The following is a 24,790-nucleotide window of genomic DNA, read 5'->3' on the forward strand; positions in this document are numbered from 1 at the left end:
ACACACGCACACACTGCGAGCAGAAAAAACACACACTGAGCACAGACACACTCTGGATGTGTGTGCCAGTTTGGTGCTCGCTGTGTCAGGTTTTTTGCGCTGTTTCATTCACATATGTTACACTTAAAGCCCGGTTTTGCGCCATTTGGCCCCGCCTTATGCCTACAAGTTCCCTATAATTTCGTCACACCAGCTAGTTGCCTGCCTGGTAGAAAAGATAAGAAAAAAGAGAAGATTAGAAAGCAACGACGGAATGATGACGTGAAGGCGAGGAAATGATGATGACGCAAGGAGGATGACGGCGTGACAACGATGGCTTGTTGGTGTTGGAGCCATGCACGTATCTAGTTCAGGATATCCGGATGTCCTGACCTCTGCCCCCATCCCCTTTAAACTTTGTGTGCGCAGTTCCAGCGTACGGCTCGTGACAAACTAATAAAGTTCTTCGCGGCTGTTCCCGTTCTTTTGCTCTGGAAGAAAGGTTTCATGCGTATCGAAGAGAACCGGTCAGCGAGTAAACTCGCCATAGAGCAAGCTGGCACGGATGTTGGACTCGGCTCTCCAAGCCAGCCAACAATGCAGAAATATTAATAAAGGTGAGGGGGAGGAAGGGTGGAGGCGGACGAGATGCACCTAGCTTCTCCTTTCGTGCACGGTGTCCCCCGCTGCACTGACATGGGGGAAGTTCCAACGGTGTTCACTATTCGCGTTTATACTCGTATTTGTTGAGTATATAGTTAATCATTCCTAACTCCATTTGTCTATAATGTTGTGTTTATTGTTAGCTTATACTTGTAAAAGAGGTAGTGTATTTTTCGTAATGCTGTTTGTTTGCCATGGTATTCACTGAGAGTTGTTCTACATTACATGACGTTAGCTGTTGTGAATAACCTGATGTTGTACGTTTATTTTTCTTTGACGTACGTATTAATTGGAGGGCCCGCGTTCAGTCCTTTTGACTATGAAACCTCCTTCTGTATTTTTATATTCTTTAAAATGTATACTACAAATTTACGAAAATAAAATTGAAATTGAAACAAAAATTGCAACTGAATGATGCTTCAGAGGGGCCTGTTAAGTAACGTGTAAGAAAAGAAATCACTGCCCAAGCACTCCGTACAGATGGTCAAGCAGCCAAGTTGCAACGCGCGGGCCCGGTGTTTATTACTGGATTAATCCAGACGGTTCATCAAACGCCGGCTTGGTAGTCTACCGGATCCTCGGTACGCAGTTACTGCTTGCGCTCGGCTGCACGAACCGGTTCTTGTGCCCGGGCTGCAACATCGGCACGGCGTAGAGAGCTCGTTCCCGGTTGCGTGTTTCTATTTACGCCCAAGCCCAGTGCTCGACCGCTGCGCCACTATGCGGTGCTCGCACGCACCACGTTTTAGGTACTTTTTCACCGAAGCGCCACGGCACGCGCCCTAGATACTTCTAAGTACGTCCCTAGGCACTAGGGAGATGCGGTACGCCTGGGCGCGCAGTCTGCTTAGCCAGCTCAACACCGACCTTCGGCGACGCCGTCTTCATGCTTCGGCAGCGCCCCGCCGTTTTACGCGTTTGGGTCTTCGGCAAGAACTCCGTTGTTTTTGCGCATACCGCGGGTCTTCGCAGAGTGTAGAGGTATGTATTTCTTTTTTTTGTTTTTCTGAACTTGGTGTGATATCTTGGCATCGCTGTGTGGCGGCTGCGTCTTGCTGCTGTCTGGGCTGGGAAAAGGCAAACGTTATGTACTGGACGCTGTACTGATCCGTGTTTCTCTCAGGAGATGAAGCGTACGCTTCCGTTGATTATGTCCAGCCGCCGCCTTGTGACGCTGAAGTTCAGCCTGTCGCGCGCCGCGCGACTTCTGCAACACCACGTCAGAACTTAGCCGTTTTTGTAATGCGGGTGTCACACGGCGCACTTTTGATCGCGATCAAGCCCGATCCGGGTCGAATTTCTCGGTCGCGATTGGCTACTTTGCACAAAATACGCGAGCGAGCCAATCGCAGTCGAGAATTTCCATCCATATCAGTCCCGATCGCGATCACAAGTGTACGTGTGACACCGGTATAACCCACGTTGTATCGTACACGCACCGCGTTCAAAGAATTTCAATTTTTATCACAAAGTGGTCTTAGTTTTATATACCCTTCCTGTTTCATCTAGAAACGTTTTCTACGCTAGATTTCCCTATTTCACTCATGTGAATAATGGCTCTATTACTTTTTTGTGATAATTTTGTACCATTCTGTGCTGAAATTGATGATTTGCTTGGCTTCTTTTTTCTTTTTTGAAGTACTACGTTCAACCTCAGTGGTCATCGGTTTGGGTCTTTTGAAAAAATACAAGCAATTTAGTTGAAGGATTGGTTTACTCTCTTCAACTGCTAAAAATACAATGTGTAGACATATTTTTATTTACCCTTTCTTTTATTTAACTCTTTCATATAGTTAATACCTGGTTGACTCTAGGTGCAGTTTTTGACGCCTTAGAGATTCTCAAGCACTAATCTATCACTTTTGCTTGACTTAATATTTGCTTTAGTGTCCCTTTAACAAGTCCTGTAACTGAAATAACTCGCCTTTTGCATGTGTCTCATCCCGTGCACTGCAGGGCACTGTCCTCAGCCTTGTTCTTCAACTCCTTAATAATGAATTGCCACATCACATTGCTATAAAAATATGTCCTAACATAGTTGGCTGCATGCCGTACCATGAGGCTCTATTGGCCAGATTATTTTTGACATTGTGTTCACACACTATTCCATGTATCTGACACTGGGCAAATGAGCTCTAGCTTCTGTAAGACAGATTTTAAGCAATGTCCAGGCACTTGACTCTTCTCGTTTAATGCGTATGGCTGCATTCGTTTCTTTCCGGTACTCGTACTCGCAAAGCGGCCTTCGCAGTGATGCTTTGTTATCTGGTGTGTACTGTCACATGATGATGCACTAGTGAAGTCAGATTGTGCACGTGTCTTGAGTACTCTCGTTCTTTCAAGCAAAGTGGGTTCGTCATATGATTTTATGTACAAGTTTGGAGATTGTGTTTGCTCTGCAATTTACCCCATCACAGTCATTACTTCTGAAAGTGTGATGATATTGCGGTAAATAACGACAGCTGAAGCCTGTGGGATTTCATATTATGATTGCAGAGTACACTTGCTGTCATTACTGCTGATGAATTATTCTTGGATTTCCTGTTGGGCACAAGCTTGACAAAATAAAGCTTTATTTTCATTTGTTGCTTTTTTTCCGCCATCTGTAGCTCTCCAGCCAGTGCGTGACAGTACCTTAAAAAATTCCTTGCTACAAGGCATGCCTGAATATGTCAGTCTCCTGCACACTATTGACTTGTCTTGGTGTAAACACATCAAAGTCCGAAAAATAGGTAACTTGTATACGTCCTGCACTTATTTCACGTAGCTATAAAAAAACTAATCTGCTGACCTGGCGCCCACTTGTCTAATCTGCGAGTGTTTGTAAACTGTAAACATTAACACAATAATTTTAGCTGGACTGCTTGTACAGAACTAGGACGTGCACATATGCCGATGCTCACTTCCCTACAAATCTAAATAAAGAAAACTAACCACGCCTTGAATTGACTATCCGACTGAATGTGAAAGCTCCATACATACAGTTTGCAGAAGGAACAATTGCTAGATCTAAGAACATTAAAATTCTCACCTTTTAGCCATGTGTATTCATCGTCACCTCTATTTTCTTGTTATGTTTTCGAGCAAAATATTAACGATAAAGGTAGTGAGAATCATAAGCAGGCACTGTAACTTCAGCCAAGCATATCAGTAACTCTAGATGAATTCACACTGACATGGAAAAAGACTGCTCAGATTCGTGTTTTAGGAAGGGCAACAGCTCTTTGACATAGTGATTGGTAAGTTTGGCAAAAATAGAAGTATGATGGATGGCTGCTTAGTTGGCTTACGTATTTCATGTTAAATGTTTTGAGTATAATTCAATGTATGTTAACTAAGAGGTGGTTCATGATCATTAGTCTCATTTGCTTGTACAAGCTGGAATGTGATGTCCATTGTCAGTACTCATAAGAACTTCACTAAATGATAAGAGGAAGTGTTGTATGTCAGTGTCGAAGGGCGCAGATTGTTGTGAAAAAAAGAAACAAGAAAGAATAGTATGCTGCTAATGAAAACAATTTATTCTCTAAATGTGTCAACAGCAGTTACAAAACAACTTGGCACATTTGCCCTGCAAGAACATAACAGACAGTACAACAAAGAACAAAAGGTGAAAAGTGAAGTCGCAGAGGAGAGGTGGCAGAGAAAACAAAGAGCTGTACAATACCAATCCTCAACCTCTATGATTTATGCATTTCTGTTGCATCAAGGCATGTCTTGGTGTTGCATCATGATGTATTGATGTTGGTCGCTTATCCAATCTCCAACACAGGACTAATGTTATAAAAAAATTAAAATGGCGTGCTTATGATCAAATCATGGTTTTGGCAGGTAAAACCCAGAATTCAATATAAAAAATGTTCACACGCTATTCACACTCTATTCACACTAGGTTGAAAATGACACAAACAGAGCTAGAAATGTTCCTGTGATCAAAGTAAAAAAAATTTACCGAGAGCGCCAGTGTAGCACTGCCAATCACAATTTACTGAGGTGTGAGCAACCGCGGGCCACCATGTGGCATCAATGTTTGAAGCACAACTTATGCGCAAGGCTGGCAACTTGCAAGGCGAATGGACGCTACTCATACAATGCTTTGGGCTGTACCTTACTGCTACCAATCAAGAAGCCCTGCCTGACAAAAGTTAGCCCTACAGCTCACTATATCCACAACACTGGTGATTGTTACACACGTAATGAAGAAGTGGAGGACAGCCAAAGTGCAAGCAGGATCGCCAATGCAGCGCGCGAGACAGTGCTCGACCTGAACCAGTGCTCATCGCTGCGGAGCTTTCTGGATTCATGGCCCATGTTCATTTAACATCTTTTTACTTACAAACCTAGCTATTTTAAGCACTATTAACGTACTTCGTCGTTTTTATTTGTTATTCTTTTAAGACATCTGTAAGTGCCCTGGCTTTAACACACATAACTTCAAAGCAAAAAACATCTGTTGGCTTAAAGGACTTTCGAGATTAAACATGTTCATTTACGTGACTTTTTGCATAGCCATCATCATCTTCCCTGTTCTACTTCGCGCACTGAGCTGGGGCGTTTCCTTTTTGGAATAAGAAGCGCTTGACAGCTTGGTTGGTCTCGGTCTTATAATATTAGTGCCAGATTTCAATACAAATAGCAATATCATCCTTGAAAAGTCGCTTGACGGAATGGCATGATGAAGGCAACAGAACTAGCGATGCACTCTTGGTAACGTGCGGACGCTGCATGAAGTATTTAAACCACCTCAAGAAGGGACAGACAATTGATATAGGGTTCAGGAGCAGCTGGCTACGCACTTTCATAAAAATAAGAAACTGTGAAAGGAAAGGGGCATGTTAGCATTAGGTAACCAGTGCAATCAGACTTTGTGGGCTACAATTACTGCTTGAAAATCGTCCTAGTGCAGGCCAAAAATGGGCATTTTTGACGACAGATGACGTGTTTTCAATGTATTCACTGTCCTTAAGCGTACTGAGATACATTTAGCGGGTCAGCTGTGAGGTCTCCATAGAATTTGAGTTCTTAATGCCACTTGGCCCTAGGTACATCATCCCGCACACTTTGGCTGAGCACATGCCCACGTTTTATTTTCCTGATTTTTTCCAGCTGTTCTTTGTCGGCCGGCAGGAATGCGTCCTGAACCTCTCGGTAGGTCAGGTCAGCGCCTTGCCAAGCTTGTTGGCTGTACCTTAATTTTGTTACCGTGCCTGATAGCCCTTCCCATGGCCTTTTGCCTCAACATGTATGCAAACACAGCGCTGCTGGTGTTCAACTTTAACAGGTCTTCTGTTATGGACTTGATAACAGCAGCATATTGAGGAATGCATTCACCAAGTCCATGGGCGCGCTGGTATGCTTCATTGAATGCAGCACACTCTTTTTTGTGGTCCTGCAAAAAGTCACGTAAATGAACATGTTTAATCTTGAAAGTCCTTTAAGCCGACAGATGTTTTTTGCTTTGAAGTGATGTGTGTTAAAGCCAAGGCACTTACAGATGTGTTAAAAGAAAAGGCCGAAGAAGGGAACAGGGCCGCAGACGGATGAAGCCATCAAAAATACACTCCTTTGATAAGTCGTTCATGACATGTTCTAGATTGTGGACATCTTAATAGAGTGCATTTTCTAGAAATCTACAAGTTATGGATAGAGATTGGACATTAGCCATAAAAAAAGGCTCTATTAAGCCCCCCCAAAAAGGCACCTAAAGGTGTATTTTAGGTGCTGCAGAGGCCACAATATGCACAAGCTGTTTGCACGTAGTCATTTTATTTGGCATGTGCGAATAGTTGATTTTGAGCTCGAAGCAAATATTGATTTTGGATGAATATTTTTGGATCGAATATTGAATAGCTCTTGTGTAGAGAATTCGCTGCAAATTCGAATGAATGAATGAATGAGTGAACTTTTTTTATTTATCAGGGAGAAACAGGGGGTTATGGAATGTAATTGCTGAATTGTTCTGTGGAAGAATGAGACCAAACTTTGGTGTGGTAGGACTTGCTAAATAAATGCCAAAGCTATAAAGAGGTCAGCTGATAGTAAAGCATGGTGCAACTGCCTTTGTGAACGCAGCAAGTTAACGAGAAGAAACAAAAGTAAAACAGTGCACACATTAAAAATTAGACTATAGCTATGACTAGAAGTATAAAGGGGACGTTGCCATACCAGTGCTTTGATTTTGATTAGACATCTCGATTACACTTAATAGACATCTTGGTGCTCATACTGACACTATAGCCAGTGCGTGCACACACGTAAGCGAATGCATTCTAAGTTCTGTTACAGTGCCTCTTGCATTCCTGGTATGCTTCACTGCGTGGTTTATATGCTTCACCGCATTACACACTAGTATTGCGACGAAGCGGAATCAAAAAGACCGATTATTACACTTTGAAAAACTATTTTTGTTGCGAATATAGAATTGCACAATATTCAAAACTACCATTAAAAATTCGAATACTGGAACAGCCCTACATTTTATATAGTAAACCTATGTCTCATATCTATCTTAAAGAAAGTACAAAAGCCTTCACTTAGGGGAGGAACAGTATTGTGCAACCCTTCATAGTCTCTACACTTGGTTGGACTTGTGACAGGCTACCATGTGGACTAATACAATGTTGCAGCAAACCTATCATTTCATACAATTCCTGATGCAATGAGCAGCTAATGGAAATATAAGGGCTGCACTTTTACTTCTTACCTGTGCTGTGGAGGTTTTGTGGCTTACAGGCGTGTGATAGAAATGGGCTAACACGCAGAACACTCGGATTACTAAAAGAACCGGGTTAGTTTCGCCAACTGGTGGTAAACATTTGTACCGCACACCACTGCTACCCGTACGCTGGATTTGATAGCTATTTGCTATCGCCACTCCAGGAAAAAAGCTGGGCGCAATGCGATAAGCAGCTATCGTTTTGGAAAGATTAAGGTAGGCTCCCACCATGTCTGCGAAGAAGCAGTTTAGCCTTTTAAAAAGCGCGAAACGGGAAAAATCAAACAAAGAAACGGGATTAGAGGTGATTGAAGCGCGAGAACGTTACAGTTTCGGTTTCGGCGCAATACCACTTGCCACATGCCACCACATGCCACTTGCCCTCTCCTTCATCCTTCACACACATACACACACACACAGACACACACACACACACACACACACACACACACACACACACACACACACACACACACACACACACACGCACACGCACACGCACACACACTCACACACACACACACACACACACACACTGATGAAACGTTGCTGATTGGCCTCTTTCGCCAGCAAAGGTAGTAGAAGCGCAGACGAATGCTCTTGGTGTATATTATGTTTTGCGGTTCTAAAACTCATAAACGCCGGCATGCTTATTTTTTCCCCTTTAGTTTGCGTGTTGCCGTTGTTACGACGTTCGGATGTTTAACATGATATGGTATCTGCGTCAGTTACGTGAATGCGATAAGCAAGGTTTTTTCAGTAGCTTAGTAGAGCACCAACGTTTTTAGATCTAATCTATAATTTTTGGTAGAGCACACGGTTTACAAATTTTGATAGGGTTCTCAGTTGCCCTTACTTTCAATTTCTGTCACCAGGGGCCTCACTGTGAAGTGTTTCAAACATGGCGCCCACCAGTAGCACCAGCACTCTGCGTGACTCGCATGACAATTCACCGTAGTTTTTGTTCCAGCAAGGGTAAATTAATTTTTTTTGCGATGACTGCTTATATTGCGGTAGCATTTAAGAGTCCTGCGATGTTTCTGTTGGCGTGCATCACACTTGTTCACTAAGCGTCTCTCGTACGAGCTCCCTTGTTTCAGAGTTCAATCATAGGCTAATGCTTGCAACTTCCTTGATCGCTCTCTTTTTCTTTTCTTGTTGTCAATACGTAACATGGTGTTGAGAGCAATGTATCAAGAGGAACACGACGAAAGAGGTTACGTGTTATTCCTGAGCGCAGGGAGGAAAGAGTGTCTTTTCGCCTGCTGCGGCTCTTGATTTTGATGTAAGGCAAAATCTAGAAGGGAAAACAGGCAAGCTGTAAGCATCAGTTAAAAAAAAGAAGAAGGAAATCAATAATTCCACGAGGAAGTGAGAAATAACGGCGTGGGCGTGTTTAGATAAGGACACACTTGGGGGAGGGCCGACTATTCTTTTGCAGCGAAAATTTTTGTATGAGGTGGGCAAGTGCTCAAGTGCCTCTATAGAAAAGAATCGATCAACCTTTGTTTTAAGAGACTCGGCGCGGATTTTGAGAAAGATTAATCGTGGAGAAGAGCATTTTTTCGACTTTCAGATTTTGCAAACTTGAAGACCAATCACTTAAAAATAAAACTTTGTACACCGCCAAATATATTTTTGGTAATATTAAACTATTGGAACTACTGGCCCAAGAAAACTTAGACTTATGCCACCCACAGTATCTTTTTTTTAAGTTGCCGAACTTTTCTTGTTCAGCAAGCGACTCTCACTGACCCTGAGATCAGCGGCCATGTAGGGCTATTTTAGATAGGGCAGCGAAGCAGGAAATTTCCAGACAAATCTTTGAAGAAGTTTTTTTCGCAATTTAACGTTAAAAATTAGCAGCTACATTGCGTATTTATTTTGTTATAAAATGCCGGAGACACCAAAATTTTACAGTCATAAATCTAGTACTGCGAGAACATTCCGCATTATTTTAAGCAGAAAGATTGGTACTATCTTTTAGAACCCTGCATGGTGATCCCTATGATGTGTGTAGTTGTAACAATAACGTCGAAGTTACGTTCACATTGCATTCAGAACTTGCTGTTTTTCTGTTACTAAAGAATAGTGACCCAGATTCTGCAGTTCTTGTCTCTCCTGATTCAGGAAATGACGAGCTTGGGTTTTCGGCGCTCTGGTATCCACATTTTACTTACGGTGCATTAAGGTAGCAAGCATGGGGGAGCAGTCACAGCGAACTGTTTAATACCCCTGTGACACGGGCACCCACAAACTCCTTTCAACTTTGTCGTCTTTATCTCGGGGGAGATGCACTCCGTGTCACACAGTCGCCTTTCCGCTAAGGGAGCTTATTGGAGCTTTTGGTCAAAAGAGATTGGCGAAACCGCTCGGCAGCTAAGTGGAGCACTCTCGTGCCCATACTGGTTGTTGTAAAATTGAGAATTTCATGATTGTTCGCATTAAAATTTATTGTTGTGTGTTTAGAACGTTTGTATTGAATTCAATAAAAGCTCAAGCACAGTTCAGCAGCAGTTATACTTGCTGCTGCTGTACTTGCTACTGAGAAAAACATGGTGCCAAGCGCCCTATGTCAAGGGTATTCCCTTGACATAGGGCGCTTGGCACCATGTTTTTCTCTTCTTTCAGGGTGTTTACACGAACCCGACAGAATTGGGTCGTGCCGGCTTGTCGGGCTGGAATATACCTGTCAAGTTCATGTAAACATTAGCCGGTTGGACTGAACAAGCATCGAGTTGGGCTGCCCGACTTGTTCGCAGCGTGTATGTACACGTAGAAGGGTCGGGCCCGCCAGTGCCAAGACTTGTGTGGGAACATTTTGACATCGCGATTAAGGTGCCAGCAGCGGGAATAGCATCAGGATGAGGCCAAAACAAGCAGTGTGCAGTACAACCTCATCGTAACAATAAGACCCACGAAATAGAGCTGCTGCAGACAGAAACGAACCAGAAGCTCAGTTAGGACGCGTTGATGTCTCAGCTCGACGCCGTGTGACATCGTCGTCTGGACTCGTCTAAAGCGAGTTCATGTAAGCGCGGTCACGTGGGGATCAGTAAGCCCAATTTTTTACTGCCCACTTGCGTTGGGTAAATGTAAATGTAGCCTTTGTCGTGCTAGTCATGCAGGGGTAGGTGTGGTCACTTGTGACTGACATTGGCACAATAGACAAAATAAGAAAGCTCACAAGGTGACCATTGCATGAAATGTTACGTTTTAGTATAGTTTGCAGCAGTTTGGGTCGCAGAACGCAGAGCCTACTCATCACACCACAAAGGAAAATGTCGGTAAGCACAGGGTGGCTAGTGTGCCTGTCAGCACTGCTGTTTAGCGAGCGCATTTTGATTTTTAACGAGGTGTATGTTTTGTGTATCAAATATATTGAATAATATTTTTGTGGAAGGAGCGTTCATTGTAATAGCTACAAGCATAATTAGCAGTTACATTCTTGTACTGAATGCACCTCTCGCAGCTTCTTTTATAGGCCGTGACACAATCACAACTTCCTTGAAGTCAAACTCTCACATCGTAAAGAAGTTTGTGGGTGCCTCTATGACACGAGCATAAGGCTAGTCTGGGTAAACTACTACTGCCACTGCTCTCTAATTAAGCTTTATATCTGAAATGCTTCCCATTTATATGACCAATGCAGTTGCCTAGTGGGAAAGCACGATGACGGAACTGTGGTGGAGGAGTCAGCTGGGTGTGTTTAGATAAGGAAAGATTGCAGAAGTGGTTCCGAATATTTATTTTAGGCAGGAAAACCATTCCACAGAATAGAACAAAGACTACTTTGTCACAGAAGAAATCTCAACTGTAAAATGTGCGAAAATCACATTATCAGGCAGCAAAATTTTGCAACTTAAAGAGCGCATGGTATAGAGAGCAGTTTTCTACACATTAAACGTTTTGCTATAAGTCGATTGAATTAAGGTGAATTCAGTATGCGGAAGAACTTTACGTTGTGCGATCTGACCAAGAAAATTCCTTATATATTGCGCAGTGTGCAAGCACAGATTGAGAAAAAGCTGTGAATGTTTGGTTTGCATTACTTACTTCTCTGAATGGTTACTTACTGGGCACAAATAACGCAAATAATTACATTCCGAAGTCGTAAACCTGAAGCTGCTGTTCCTCCACTTTCGTATAACTTCATCACACCCACCTCTCTATCCAAGCATTGAATGATAATTTAGTCAATCTCTATTAGCCACGTCATAGCTTAGCAGCAGCCCTTTATCACAATAATGATTCTGGCTGCCTGTGCATGCTTTCCACCAACTCCAGCTACTGTGAAATTTGTTTTCTCGGAAACAAAATTGGAATAAGTATGCTGTTGACCTTGATAACTACCCCCATCGTTGAACAGTGAAGTGAGTACCTTAGTATATATGTTGCACATCCGTATCAGTAACAAAACATAGCAGCATAATTTTGCAGGAAACTGGTCACAAGAGATGAACGTCTAGTAATTTTACAGAAATCGTGAAATGATTTTTATTTTAAAGATAAGGATAGTTGATATTCTGACTTTTCATTTTTTTAGATTTACCATCCAGTTTCTAGCGATAAAAAAATTTGGTAAATACACTTTTTTGTAAGTTATGTAGCACATTTTGAATAGAGCAAAATATTTTCCATACGTAAGCAGTTCTATGCGTACCTAACCAGGAAACCCACCCATCCGTCATCTAAGATGAATCGCTATAAAGAAATTAATGTGTAAAACAAAATAAATTTGAAAGGAAAAACTTTGGCAATATTGAATTTTGAACCTAACAACCCACACACTCCGAAACTGAGTGTGTTATGGACTGGGCTGAATACCTACGCTTGCAGAATATAGCTGAGCCATATGAATGTTGTACCGGCAGTACAAAACAAATGTCAAGAACAGTTTCTGTGAAGGCTTTGTTGAAATATTTCATGATGGTGGAATAAAAGCCATCTCTAGGACCACATGTAGAGCCAACTTGGAGCGTTGTACATATCACGAAAACTCAGACTTTGGGAAAGTGAAATGCTAAACATGCCACATACCCAACGTGTTTCAGTGGTCACAGGATGCGCCTTGCGTTGAGGGTTCCTTCACCAACCGAAATGCCACTGATCTCCGAGGGCTCGTGTGCTTCGCACATCTGACTGCACAGATAGACAAGCAGTCAATGAATTGATATAAGGATTGATGGGTTGTATGAGTCTCATCACGGTTGCTAATGGTTCAGTGTGGGTGGATGAAGTGCTAAAAAGGGCTTCTAATGATCAGAGCAATTCTAGTAAGGTTGATAATAGTTGATAACAGTTGGATTGTGTCCCCATAAGGACAGATAAGAGTTAATGAGGACCCAATCGATTGCGATAAGATTGATAATGAGTTATAAGGGTTGATAAGCGTTTATGTTGATCGGCCAGATCAAGTTTGGTAAGATTGATAGTGGTACTGGCTTGCATGGAGGTGAGCAAGTGGCACAATGATTATGCATACTTGGACAACTCCTGTGGAGTTTCTGCATGAATTCCTTGAAGTTAAAGCCATCATTTCAATATGCGAAATACGCCACCCATTTTTTCTTGTATGTGAAAGCGGAAAGTTAGCATTTTTGTTCATGCCGTGCTACGATTAAACTCAATTTATTTTAATTCTGTGAGAGGTTGTATAGATGTCACTTTTTATGTGTACAAAACTGTATTCTCTTTACCACGCGCTTTTTAAATTAGAACATTCTGAAACATGAAAATAAGATTTTTGCACTTCATCTTAGTTAAGATTTTTTCTGTGTGAAACAAAGACATATGGGGGAAAGTAGTCTCGGTTCCATTGTGTGGAAATGTTTTTCTCCCTAATACAGATATTTTAGTTCACAGAAAAAGTATTCCGGACCTTTTTTGTGACTGTCATTAACTGATCACACACAAATGGCTCCTCTACGGCAGCGGTGTCATTGCAATTTCCCACTGGCTGGTGCACCGGTCATATAAATGGGAAGCATTTTAGAGAGTAGTGCCAGTAGTAGTTTCCCCAGACCAGCCTTCACCAACTTGCTATGCGCTCTCTTGTGTGCTTGCTACCTTAACGTACGGTAGGTGAAATATTGATACAGGAGCCCTGAAAACTAGGGGTGTGCGAATATTCAAAAATTTTGAATATTTTTAATCGTATTCGACTCAACAATAGGTAGTCGAGAATTATTGAATATTCTATTGGATAGGGGAATATTCGAAATAAATTGAATATATTTTTGTGCAGGAGCAAACATGCTTCGTAACATTTAGTTTTAACTAATGTAAGCAAGTGTGTGATTTTGTGCTGAATTTCGCGATAATTTTATGCTGCTGGCAATATTTCATTTGTAAAACATGCTTAGCCGCTAAACTTTTAAGCTGTGCAGGGAAGTTATCCTCTCTCTGGCAAAGGACACGGATTTGCAAACAGCGAGGGTGCACTCTTTTGCAGGTTGCGATCCTGAGCTTATTGCTTGTCAGCAAATTCGATGAGTGACGGCAGGTACAGGGTCAAATGCCTCTGAGTTTCCGGGAAATTGATGCAGTATAATAAGGCACAGGTTGGTGAGAACAGACAACCAGCGGAAGTTATTCAATTTTCAAGAGATAACAAGCTTTTAGTATAATACCTTCATAGTTTATTTTTGTACCCATGACAATGTAATTGCGCTGTTCCAGCATGTTAAACCAACTTGCTAATAAATACATGTGCATATCATTATTTGATATTCGATTGTAAGTATTCATATACAAACATTTTTATATTTGCACACTCCCTACTGAAAACCCAAGCTCATGTCATTTTGTGGCTCAGAAGCGGCAAAAAGGTGCGATATTAGTCGCTTTTCCTTAATAACAGAAGAACCGCGAGATTGGAATGCAGTATGAATGTAATTTTGATTTTGTTATTGTACATACGAGGAAAATCCCAAATGAAAGTTCCACTATTTTGGGGGGACATAGAGAAACTGTTAATACGGTTGTTGGCCACACTGTTGTGAGTGGCGCTTCCTCCACTCCAATAAGCGTGCGTGCGCTTTGCTCGGATGCTGAGTCTTGGTTTGGCAGCCATTGAAAATGGAGCTCCCGTTGAACGCTACCGCCAAGTGTGAAGTTCGCGCAGTTATTAAATTTTTTAATGCAAAAGGTTGAAATTCATTGGCAATTGGCAGAAGTGTATGACCAGTCGTGCATGGATGTCAAGAACGTTTTCAAGTGGTGTAGAGAGTTTACAGCCGGCTGTACTGCAATTCACGACAAAGATAGGAGCGGTAGGCCGTCAGTTTCCGACGAGACAGTCGCAAAGTTTGAAGAAGTCAGGCGTGAAGATCGGTGGGTTACTCTGAATACTCTCTGCATTTTGGTTCCTGAGGCTTTCCGAAGCACTATCCACAGGATTTTAACAGAAACGTTGCGATATCAGAAGGTGTGTGCAAGATGGGCACCATGGCATTCCACTTTACACCTGAGACAAAACAGTCACGCCAGTTGCGGCATCCCTCTTTGCCCCAGCCGCAAAAATTCAAACACAGTCTGCCAGTAAAGTCATGGCAACTGTGTTGTGGGGCTGGAAAAGGGTACTGTTGGTCAACTTTCTCCCTGCTGAGACTGCAATAAACACTGACAGATACTGTGACACACCAAAAAAACGCAGAAGGGCAATTCAGAACCGGAGAAAAGACACAAGGACCTCCAAAAGTCGGTCCTTATCTGAACACACCCTATATGTAACGATGTCTTGAACAAGTACAAGTGTTTCTAATTATCTCTTTTTAAATTGGTGCTCATGTAGCCAATCTGGGAGCGAAGAAGATTCCAGCATCTTATTTGTTTTCTATATTTTGAACTTTACGGGATCAAAATTCTTCAGTTCTTCCAGCCTGTAGAGCTCCGAAGACCAATGTTTCGCTGTTCAACATTGCTTTTCTCATTCGCGCTGCCAGGCATGGTTGTTCGACACTATCATGTCCGAAACTTGATGACATCGTGGGTGCAAAATGAACAAGTAAGGTGGCAACCTGTGCTTTGGTACAATCACAGAGGGTTTTGTGATGGTGAAAGCTTATATTTCTATTGTTCCGTTTCAGAAGAATAATAGTTTCCGATACACTACTGTATGCGGCCTCCGTGGAGGTTCGTAGAAAGGATGGCCGCATTGACATTTAGCATGTACCAGGGATGAATTATGTATGGCTCGGTTGAATATTGTCACTGTTAACCAAAGAGGTGACAGCTATGCAGAATCCTTTTCGTATTTCCAAAAATATTCGGCCAATCTGAAAAATTATTTTTGGCAAGCTTTTGGGAAGGGCAATGCGCTCGCTGCAATACATATTTCAATTTTTATAGAAAGTGTTTCCGGACCCATCAAGCTTTTTGTGTATACTCATGTACCGCAAAATTAGTAATTATGAAGGCCACTGTTCTCGGAGTGTATGACTTAGCAAAGGGGGGTTGTGAGCAGTGACAAATGTCAAGACAATGAAAGCCGTTCTAATGACCGTGACGAGGACGAAAGTACCCTTAGACTGTGTAAATAGTTCTTCAAAGGGAAAAAATGGGAAAATGCAGCCATTTCGTTTCAGCGCCCAAGCAAAGTAATTTTCAGGTGCAAGGGGGGCTAGTTGGTTTCTTGGCTGATCTGCGAAACATGTGTCGCATTTTTGTCTTGCAGGCTAGACCACCTGTCCAGTCAGCTTGTTCGGCGAGTGGCTGGGTACGTAGCTGGCTGAAAATGCTGCCTGTGCACTAAAGCCCCTCCATCCACGCGCCACCGCCGACCAGGTTAAGTACCGCCAACCTACCCTCCTCCGCCACACTTCTCTCCCAGTCACCCCCTTACCTTCCGGCGTCAAGCAGAACTTACGTAGCTTCAGCTTCCTGTTCCGAGCGGAAGTGACGCTATGTTTTTTAGCGTTGTTTACTTTCGCGTCGATGGAGAGGCTTTAATTGCGCCAGCTGCGGTTAAAAGTGTTAATGCGATTCCATCCAAGAACCACCACCTATTGTAAACTGCGATCTGGTCGTGTTCGCTGCTTCGCGTCAATGTGCGACGGGTTGTGCCACGAGGGACAACGTACAGTGGAATGTAGTGCCTGGGTGCTCGGAGACCACTGACGTTTTTCGCGCATTTGGAAAACAGCGACCGTGAACTACTACTTCAGCGGGATACAACAGCTTGTCCCTTTTTCATTCTTCTTATGGTGACCGCCACAGCTCTAGAAACTGGAAGCACAGCCAAAGGGCACGACAGGCAAAGCGTGCGGGCGCAGCGTACGCACAAGTGCGCAGATGCACACGTATGACGCTCGGTGGAGTGACTAGAGCATGGTGTAAGACCATGGGCTAGAGCTCGAGCTACTCAGATTAGCGCCGGCTGCTAAGCACACGCGGGCGTCTCACCATTGGCAGTCAAAGCGAAAATTCCCGCAGCGCAACTCCAGGAAGCGGAAACGCCGGAACCAGAAATTTTGAAACTGGAAATGCCGGAACCGGATTTGGTGTGAGGGGAAAAGGCGGCGCACATCGAAGGTTGTCACTACTTAAAAGATCGGTGGTGGCGCGTGGATGGAGGGGTTTTACTTGCACGTAGTTGCACATGCATTATAATTTATTTAGATATAAGGTGACAGACTTGTAAATCACTGATAATTTTGGTTCACTTTGTAATTACAGTTGGTTCTACGGTGAAGCTGAATCAATTTTGCAGCCGTCTGATAAATTTAAGAAACTTAAAAGGTGAAATCTTCAACATGCACTTACGTTATTCGTCCTTTTTTTTCTCCTCTGTAAGCAACATGCTAGTGCCAGCCTTTCCAGTATAAGGCTATTCGTGGTTGCTTTTCACTGGTGTTGGACAACTTTTTGGTGTGGTTTTTGCTGTGGAAGACTAAGCCTTCTTTGTCGCATCATGTATTGCAGTTTTTACCATGTTACCCAAGAAGTGGAGTAATTACTGTTGAAGAAGAGAAATACTGAGAGGCATATATACATTCATTCGCATTGTTGAATATAATTTCTGGTTGTGCAATAAAAATGCATCTTTTTCATAAAAGAATGGCTGTCCTCATTACTGTTTGATACCAGTGCTAGGTGTTTCAGAGATCAAGTATCGTTTACAGCAAGCACATATTTAACAACTGCCCTGTAAGATGTAGCTCGTACTGCACCTACTGTATAGACATATACAGCACACTGCCATTTTTATATAATAATTTAAAATTTTCTTCATGCTAGAAATTGCAGTTTCGGTGCCTTAACTTTCTTTGCACTATGTGTCGCACTTGATTAACTTGAAATGATCTGTAGGAATTGCTCCCTCTTGAATCATTGGCATGAGATGGCTTCAAGACTTTTATTTCCGAGAATGATTGTTTATTTAAAATACCTTACAGGCTCAAAGGGCATTGAGTAAGGGGGGTTTAGCTATTACAATGAAAGTACAAGCAAACTAGTAACATTGAAACGGAATGCAACAAAGTAAATTGCAAAATACAAAACAAGGTTCAAATGCAAGTGAACAAAAATATGCAACACAACAAAATATGTTTGCGAAAAAAGCACTAAAAGAGCATTTGACTGCAAGTGAAGAAAATGCAACACATCACAAAATAAACAAATTATGGATTAATCCATGATATAGCACTGTTGCAAAAAATTCACCTCAAGCTTGTGACGGAAGTTATGTAGTATTATTGTGTGTTATTAGTCATGTAACCCCCCTCACAGAATGCTTCATTGAAGAGTCTAAGGTACAATGAATAAATTACTGCACAAGGAAACATGCAACTTTTGTAATGGCAACATATTTATACATTTCAATCCATAGGCTTCTTTTACTAGTCAGAGCTTGAGCTGTTTGGCATTATAGAGACACCTAGGTCATTTTTCACTTGCAACCAAGCCAGAAACCTCTTACTCTTAGTGGTTTTCTATCTAGTGGAAACAAAAGCTTCTCAAGGAGTGCGAACTGCACTGGAGTGCACAGTGTTGTGCTTGGTAATGGTCGGTGTTGTAACTTGGTAATGGATGCCAAATCATCTGGCTCTCTCAGGACATCAGGTAGTATACATATACTGCAGCACTGCAGTAGCTTTTACACATACCACGTGTTTCAGTCAAGTAGATGTAAACAAGAGTTGTATATATTTGTGCGTTTCTTCCAGCAATCCATTATTTGCTGTGGTGGACATCAGGTGCATATCTTGAAATTGCTTATGAACATGCAAACAGCTTGCTAATTAGATTTTTACCTATTGCATTTAGAGGCCATGTAGTAATGAAAGTCAAAGCTAGCCAGTCGGGAAAGTATTCCTTAGTAGGTATCTCAACTGGCAGCAGCTTCAGCAGAAAATGGCGAATTTGAATGACTTACAACACAGTTAAACAAAAATAAAAAGCTGAGCATGGTGGTAACCGCCATCACCCCGTTTCGAAGGGGACGCTTCTACCTTCCATACATCCATACACCTAAATTACAGCCACCAGAAGACGTCCCAGAAAACTTCCGGTCTATCCTGTTTACCTATATTTACGCTTGGTTTACGTGGCCGCGTCTCAGCTTTTCTTAGTAGGCTGCCGCAGTTTTATCGCTAAAATATTTTCCCGTAGTGGTCCTTTCTTCCTGTGCCCCCTTTATAGTGCGGCCTAGTTCGTCTACTCCCTAAACATTGTTTCAAAAACTTAAATCTGGCCATTGGCGCTGGCAGCAAGTTTGAAGATGTCCTTATACGCTGAAAAATGGTCAGACATTTAAAAACTGAATACGGACTGCCGCAAAAAAGAATTATTCGCAGATCGATCGTGAGGCATTAGCTCTCGTCTACGGTGTCACGAGGTTGCGAGATTATCTGGGCAGGCAATTCACACTAATAACTGACCACCAGCCATTGTTGGGTCTCCTAAGAGCGGACAGGCAAACGCCGGTTATGGCCGCTGCCGGCATTCAGCGATAGGCAATCATACTCGGGGCCTACCGATTTCGATTGCAACATAAGCCTGGAAAATTCATGTGCAATGCCGTTGCTCTGAGCCGCCTTCCTCAACCGTTACAGGACGAAGTGGACCAGGAGGATGAGGCCCAAATTGTACTGACCCTGGACCAGTGGGATCAGCCTGCCGTGCCGTTAAAGGAACTCAAAGCACTCGCTGTCGCTGAGGAGGTACTCTCACAGGTACGCAAGTACACACGGGAAGGTTGGCCGCGCAGTTTTGACATGGAAACGAAAGAGATGGCAGAGTTCTAGAAAAAGCGGAATGAGCTGTCTGTTACTGAAGAAGTGCTCTACTGGGGTCATCGCCTTGTAGTGCCGACAAATGCGTGAGGAAAGCTGCTAAAGCTACTACATGCAGCCCACCAAGGCGTGTCCGCTATGAAGACAAAATCCAAGTCTTTATTTTGGTCGCCCGGCTTAGACCACGACATCGAGCGCATTGCAGCGACATGCCACAACTGCGTGCAAACGTTACCGATGCCTCAGGCGAAAGAACCAGTAAGTTGGCCCGATGCGCGCGAAAGGTGGTCGCGCTAGCATATTGACTACGCGCGACCAATCAAAGGGAAAATGATTCTGGTAGTCGTCGATTCACAGACAAAGTGGATTGAGGCGGTTCGCATGTCGCAGGCTAACGTTCACAGCACCATTAATGCCCTCAGGACAATATTTAGCCGTTTCGGTATACCGCGCACGGTCGTGTCAGACAACGGGACGCCATTCACAGCATGGGAGTTCGAGCAGTTTATAAGGGGAATTGGAATAGTGCATATTCGGGCACCCCCCTATCACTCCCAGAGTAATGGCCTAGCCGAGCGAGCCGTGCGCACCGTAAAAGACGGCTTGAAGAAGATAGGAGGCGGTTGCATCATAACGTCGTTGGCCCGGCTGTTGTGCAGTTATCGAAACGCACCACACCAAGGAGGCCCTTCTCCTTCAGAGATGCTATTAGGTTACCGGTTGCACACAAGACTGGACATGTCTTTTCCTTCCAGAGCCTGCCCTGCCAAACCTGTGAATGACTCGAGCTGGAACTTTGCACCTGGAGACTATGTGTACGTGCGAAATTACGGCGTCGACGATAAATGGGCCCCAGGCACTGTGGAAGCTACTTTCGGTGCTCGCCTCCTGGATGGTAAGACTGCGGACGGGTTTGTCCGTCGCCACTTGGATCAAGTTGGTAAGCGGAGCACAGATGAGACCCCAGCAGCCATCGACCTGTCGAGGCTTCCCAGAATGGTTTCCCAGGTATTAAAAGAACCAAGGACGTCTGAAACATCTGAGAGAATACCAGAAGCGCAACCTCAGGTGCTACGTCGCTTCACACGATCAAAGAAATCTGTTGTTCGTTTTGGTTACTAAGGGTGAAGAAATGCGGCAACCCATGAATATGACAAGGAAGCTAGTTCCTCCAGTGCGCATGTGCCCACTCTTTCTGTCATACCTTCCCCCTCCCCTCATCTTTTCTTTACATTTCCGAGCGTGAATAAACTCGGCGTTCTTCGGCTTGAACGACTGTCTCGTTCACTACGGGAGGGGCGTTGCCTCCACCCGTCAACCATCTGAACAGATAGGTTTGTGACACTTCTGCGTGACGGCCGGAAATATGGAGTTACATAGATGGGAAACCAGAGGCACAACCAGAAGTTTTTTCTGGATGGGGGCAGCAACTTTACGGAGATGAGGAGAGGGGGGGGGGGGCAGGCTGAATACTAACACAGAAATTTCGAGAGAGAGGGGGGCACGGGCATGGTATTGTGTTCCCCCTTGGCTACGCGACTGGTGGGGATGAATGAGTGCGTGATAGTAATGTAAAAAGAAAAAGCAGAGAGAGAAAGCTGTACATCGCCTAACAGCGTTTTTTGTTGTTATTGTTGTCGCCAGATGCTTTGCGGTTGCAAACGGAAAGTTGCAAGCTCGGTTAAAGCTCGAGACATAATTGAATTGCCTTTACGAGCATGATCAAAGCAACGTTTACGATATTTGCCTAAACCAGGTTGGAGCTGGCTAGTTGACTGTTTTTCGTGTAATGGTGCAACACATTCTGGGGGTCAGCAAGAAACACAAAATTTGGAGAAATATAAGAACGGAATATAATAACTAGGTATAATAAAAGTATATGCGTTAGCTAATACAGACACGCATTGTACTATAGTGATAAATAATTAAATATTTCTTTATAGGGAAGTTATATTTGGTGAAGGAGAAACATTCAGCATGATCTTTCATGGTCTTGCTTAGAAAATAGAAAAAAAAAATGGCTTTCTGTGTATTCTTCTCTGCTCTATACCCATGACGTAGGCACTCACTGACGGCGTATGTTCGTGACAGCGCTAAGCGTGCCGTCCCGAACTCACAGGACGGTTAGGTCTCCACAGATGCGAGAAACGACCATTGCCTTCAAAAACGATGAAAACAAGTGGACGCACCCGCCTAGCACTCCGCTCCACTGCAGCGGAACCAGGGTCACGCTACTGCCTGCGGCCAAAAAGCAACGATCCGAGTCCAGAGACAGAAGTGCATCCTGGCCGCCACCTAGGGACGACCAGACCCACTGGCCGGGTTTCCAGAAACCAGTGGACAAGAGAACCCACTCTGGTATGCCTGTCAGCTTCGCAAGCGCGGTCTCCCAAGGTAGGACGCCAGAATTAGAGGCACAGGTTATTTTATTTAAGAGATAGAAAAACGAGATGAGGAAAATAGGCAACTAAAAGAAATATTCAAAACCCTAAGAGAAACAGTAAACCAGCTCAAAGAGCAAGTTGAGCAGCTAACTAACCCAACAGTGCGAGCTACGCAGGTGGCGCCAGCAAGGCCGCTTACCCCAGTCCAGAGAATAGGTGCCCACGAGAGGCAGGACGAGGGCAGCATGGTGGTAGATACGGTAGGCACCGCGAAAAGGAAGGCAGAGGGGCATGAAACAGCTCCACCCGAGAGAAGAAAGAAGATGAACAGAAAGATTAACAAGGACGAACTAAAGGCACGCCTCAAGGAACACGAAGACAGCATGCTAACCAAACTAAACGCTATCATAGATGAGAAATTCCAGGCTATATCAAATCATATGAACGCACATCTGACCGTGCTAGGAGGCAAAGAACGAGCTCATCCCGATGTCGAGCCTCCCTCAAGCCCGGAAAGCCCGTTCTCTCCCTCATCGTGTCCAGGACAGGAACTATAATTTGGCAGTAGAACTGCAGGGGCTTCAAAAAGAAAAAGGCGTTGCTGCAACAGCACATTCTAAATCAAGGAGAGCCTCCGCTTGCCGTGGCGTTACAAGACACAGGAAAACCGCCAGTCAAAATTTCAGGGTACCGCACATTCGACAGCAGGAGAGGGGAGAAATCTAGAGTAGGGGGGGGGGCACCCTAGCTAAGAATAACATAGCGGTAATTGAACACGACGCGAGTATGGACGAAGTTGGAGCCGTACTCGTAGAAATCCTTACCGGCAAAAAGAATAGCGGAAGCATATTCGTCCCGAACGCATACAGCCCCCCTGGCCACAAGAAGGCACAGTTCGAGGTCACATTTAAAGAAGCGCCGAGGGCAGCAAAATCGTGCCCCCTGCTCTTAATAGGGGACTTTAATGGAAAGCATCACGAATGGGGCTACTCCAAAATCGACAGGAAAGGTAGACTGCTGTGGGAAGCGATTCAGAAGACAGGACTCTCGCTGTTAACGGACCCGAAGGAGCCAACCAGAACGGGTATCAGCATCTGCCGTGACACAACACCGGACCTAACACTAGGGCACAGGGCGGGCAAAGCATTGTGAAAACACACGGGCGAAAACCTCGGCAGCGATCACTTTATAATCGAAATCCAAATCGATAGGAAACTAGGGGTTCCTGTACATAAACCAAATCAGGCCACCGCAACTGACTGGAACAAATTCAGGGATATCAGGACAACAGCAGACTTACGCGAAATCGGAGACATAACAGAGTGGACCTCAACCATCGTTTCACGCGTGAAACAGGCCACCGAAACGGTAGAGGGAGATGACCTCCCATTCAGATTAGACAAGCTTAGAAACATATGGACCTGAAAAAGAACCCTCGAGAACAAGCTAAAGCGCCAGAAATGGAACCGGAACCTAAGGAAGAAAATAGCCGAGCACAATAAAGAAATAGAGAGCTACGCATTCAAACTAGAATAGAAAAGATGGGATCAAAAATGCGACGAGCTATAGAGAAGAATATGAACCGTCCCAACACGTGGCAAATGCTGCGCTACCTCATAGACCCCACCAACACCAAAACCCACGCCAGCATAGAGGAAATTAAGGCAAGATACAAATTTGACGGAACCGATGAACAACTAACCGACCGACTTAAAGAAATCTATATAGGCGCCGCATGCCCGGCAGCGAATAATGAATATCAGGGAGCGGCGAATCCGCTACTGGAGGAATCCATTCCAGTACAAAACATTCAACATTCAAGATTCATTTATTTCTCCAAGAGAAAAAGGCCGGGGACAAAAAGCTGCCTTGAAGCAGCTTGACTAATTTGACTTGACTTGACTGGTAGAAATTTAGCTACTTTTCACTCCCTTGGAACCCATGAACGTTTGAGAGAGAAATTTACTATATTTAGTAGGTCCTGAGGCGCATGATCAAACAAAACCTTTAGCATTCCTGGTGTAGTGCCATCTGGACCTGGGGCTGAGTCCGGTAATTATCTAATAATGCGCTCAAGCTCCGTGGTTGTTACTTCTACAAAGTCGTCTCCCAAGGGAGGTTTATTTAGTCCTACCGGTCACTTATGCTTGAAACGTCGCGCAAGTCCTTGAGCAATTTTCTGACGTTACTTTGATAATTCTTTTGTTGATAGAACGACATTGTCGATATTAACGGGTGCCGGTGTAACTTTACGGGATTGAAGAGATTTAAACAGGGCTTTTTTATTGCTACATTTCGAAATATATGTGTAGTGCTTGGAATCAGAATCCTTCTTAGCGTTTGAGACTGTTCACTTAAATGTAGTAGCTATGTATGTATAACCAGCCCAATTAATAGGGCCTTGGTTATATAAAAGTTCTTTGTCCATGCAGCATTTCGACGTTTAATATCTAGCTTGCAGTCAGAATTCCACCAGGAAAAATATGCTCCACCCTTAGTAGATTGTACAAAAAATGTAGCTTTTTTTGATGATTGTTTTAGAATTGAACAACAGACTCATTGCTTTAATGTCCCTCTCCATGCCCTCCTGAGCGTTTAAAGGTAATTTTAACGCATTTTTTACTATTGCGTAACTAACAAAAGTGCGCACATGACTGTGTAAACTAGTTAACAGGGTTAGCAGTTAAAAATTATAGGGAGGTGATCACTGTTAGTTCCAGAATCAACAGTTTTCCAGGAGGTTAGAGAAATGCTCGACGTAGTAAACGTAAGGTCTAGGGCAGATCGCGACTGACCCCGAACAAAAGTATGTG

General features: G+C 43.7%; 1 protein-coding gene across 2 annotated transcripts; it reads left to right on the top strand.

Annotated features, from left to right (window-relative positions):
* The first annotated feature begins 1,101 nt into the window (after positions 1-1,101).
* On the top strand, positions 1,102-20,860 carry LOC129383201 (uncharacterized). 2 transcript variants are annotated; one of them, XM_072286781.1, is made up of 3 exons: positions 1,102-1,623; positions 19,414-19,533; positions 20,349-20,860. In XM_072286781.1, the coding sequence occupies exons 1-3, from the start codon at positions 1,462-1,464 to the stop codon at positions 20,373-20,375; spliced, it is 309 nt and encodes a 102-aa protein (XP_072142882.1). In that variant the 5' UTR covers positions 1,102-1,461; the 3' UTR covers positions 20,376-20,860. The 2 variants fall into 2 exon arrangements, 1 of the variants encoding a protein (XP_072142882.1); XR_011893099.1 differs by lacking the exon at positions 1,102-1,623 and adding an exon at positions 15,817-16,144.
* The last annotated feature ends 3,930 nt before the right edge of the window (positions 20,861-24,790 follow it).

This window comes from Dermacentor andersoni, chromosome 3 (genome assembly GCF_023375885.2).
Source record: "Dermacentor andersoni chromosome 3, qqDerAnde1_hic_scaffold, whole genome shotgun sequence".
NCBI classification, from domain to species: Eukaryota; Metazoa; Arthropoda; class Arachnida; order Ixodida; family Ixodidae; genus Dermacentor; species Dermacentor andersoni.

Excerpts from the sequence above, each read along its gene's own strand:
- LOC129383201 (XM_072286781.1), top strand. The coding sequence starts at position 1,462 with ATGCGGTACGCCTGGGCGCGCAGTCTGCTTAGCCAGCTCAACACCGAC. Across the intron at positions 1,624-19,413 it reads GGTCTTCGCAGAGTGTAGAG|GACGAAGTGGACCAGGAGGA; the intron begins GTATGTATTTCT and ends CAACCGTTACAG. Across the intron at positions 19,534-20,348 it reads CTGAGGAGGTACTCTCACAG|AGCCTGCCCTGCCAAACCTG; the intron begins GTACGCAAGTAC and ends TTTTCCTTCCAG.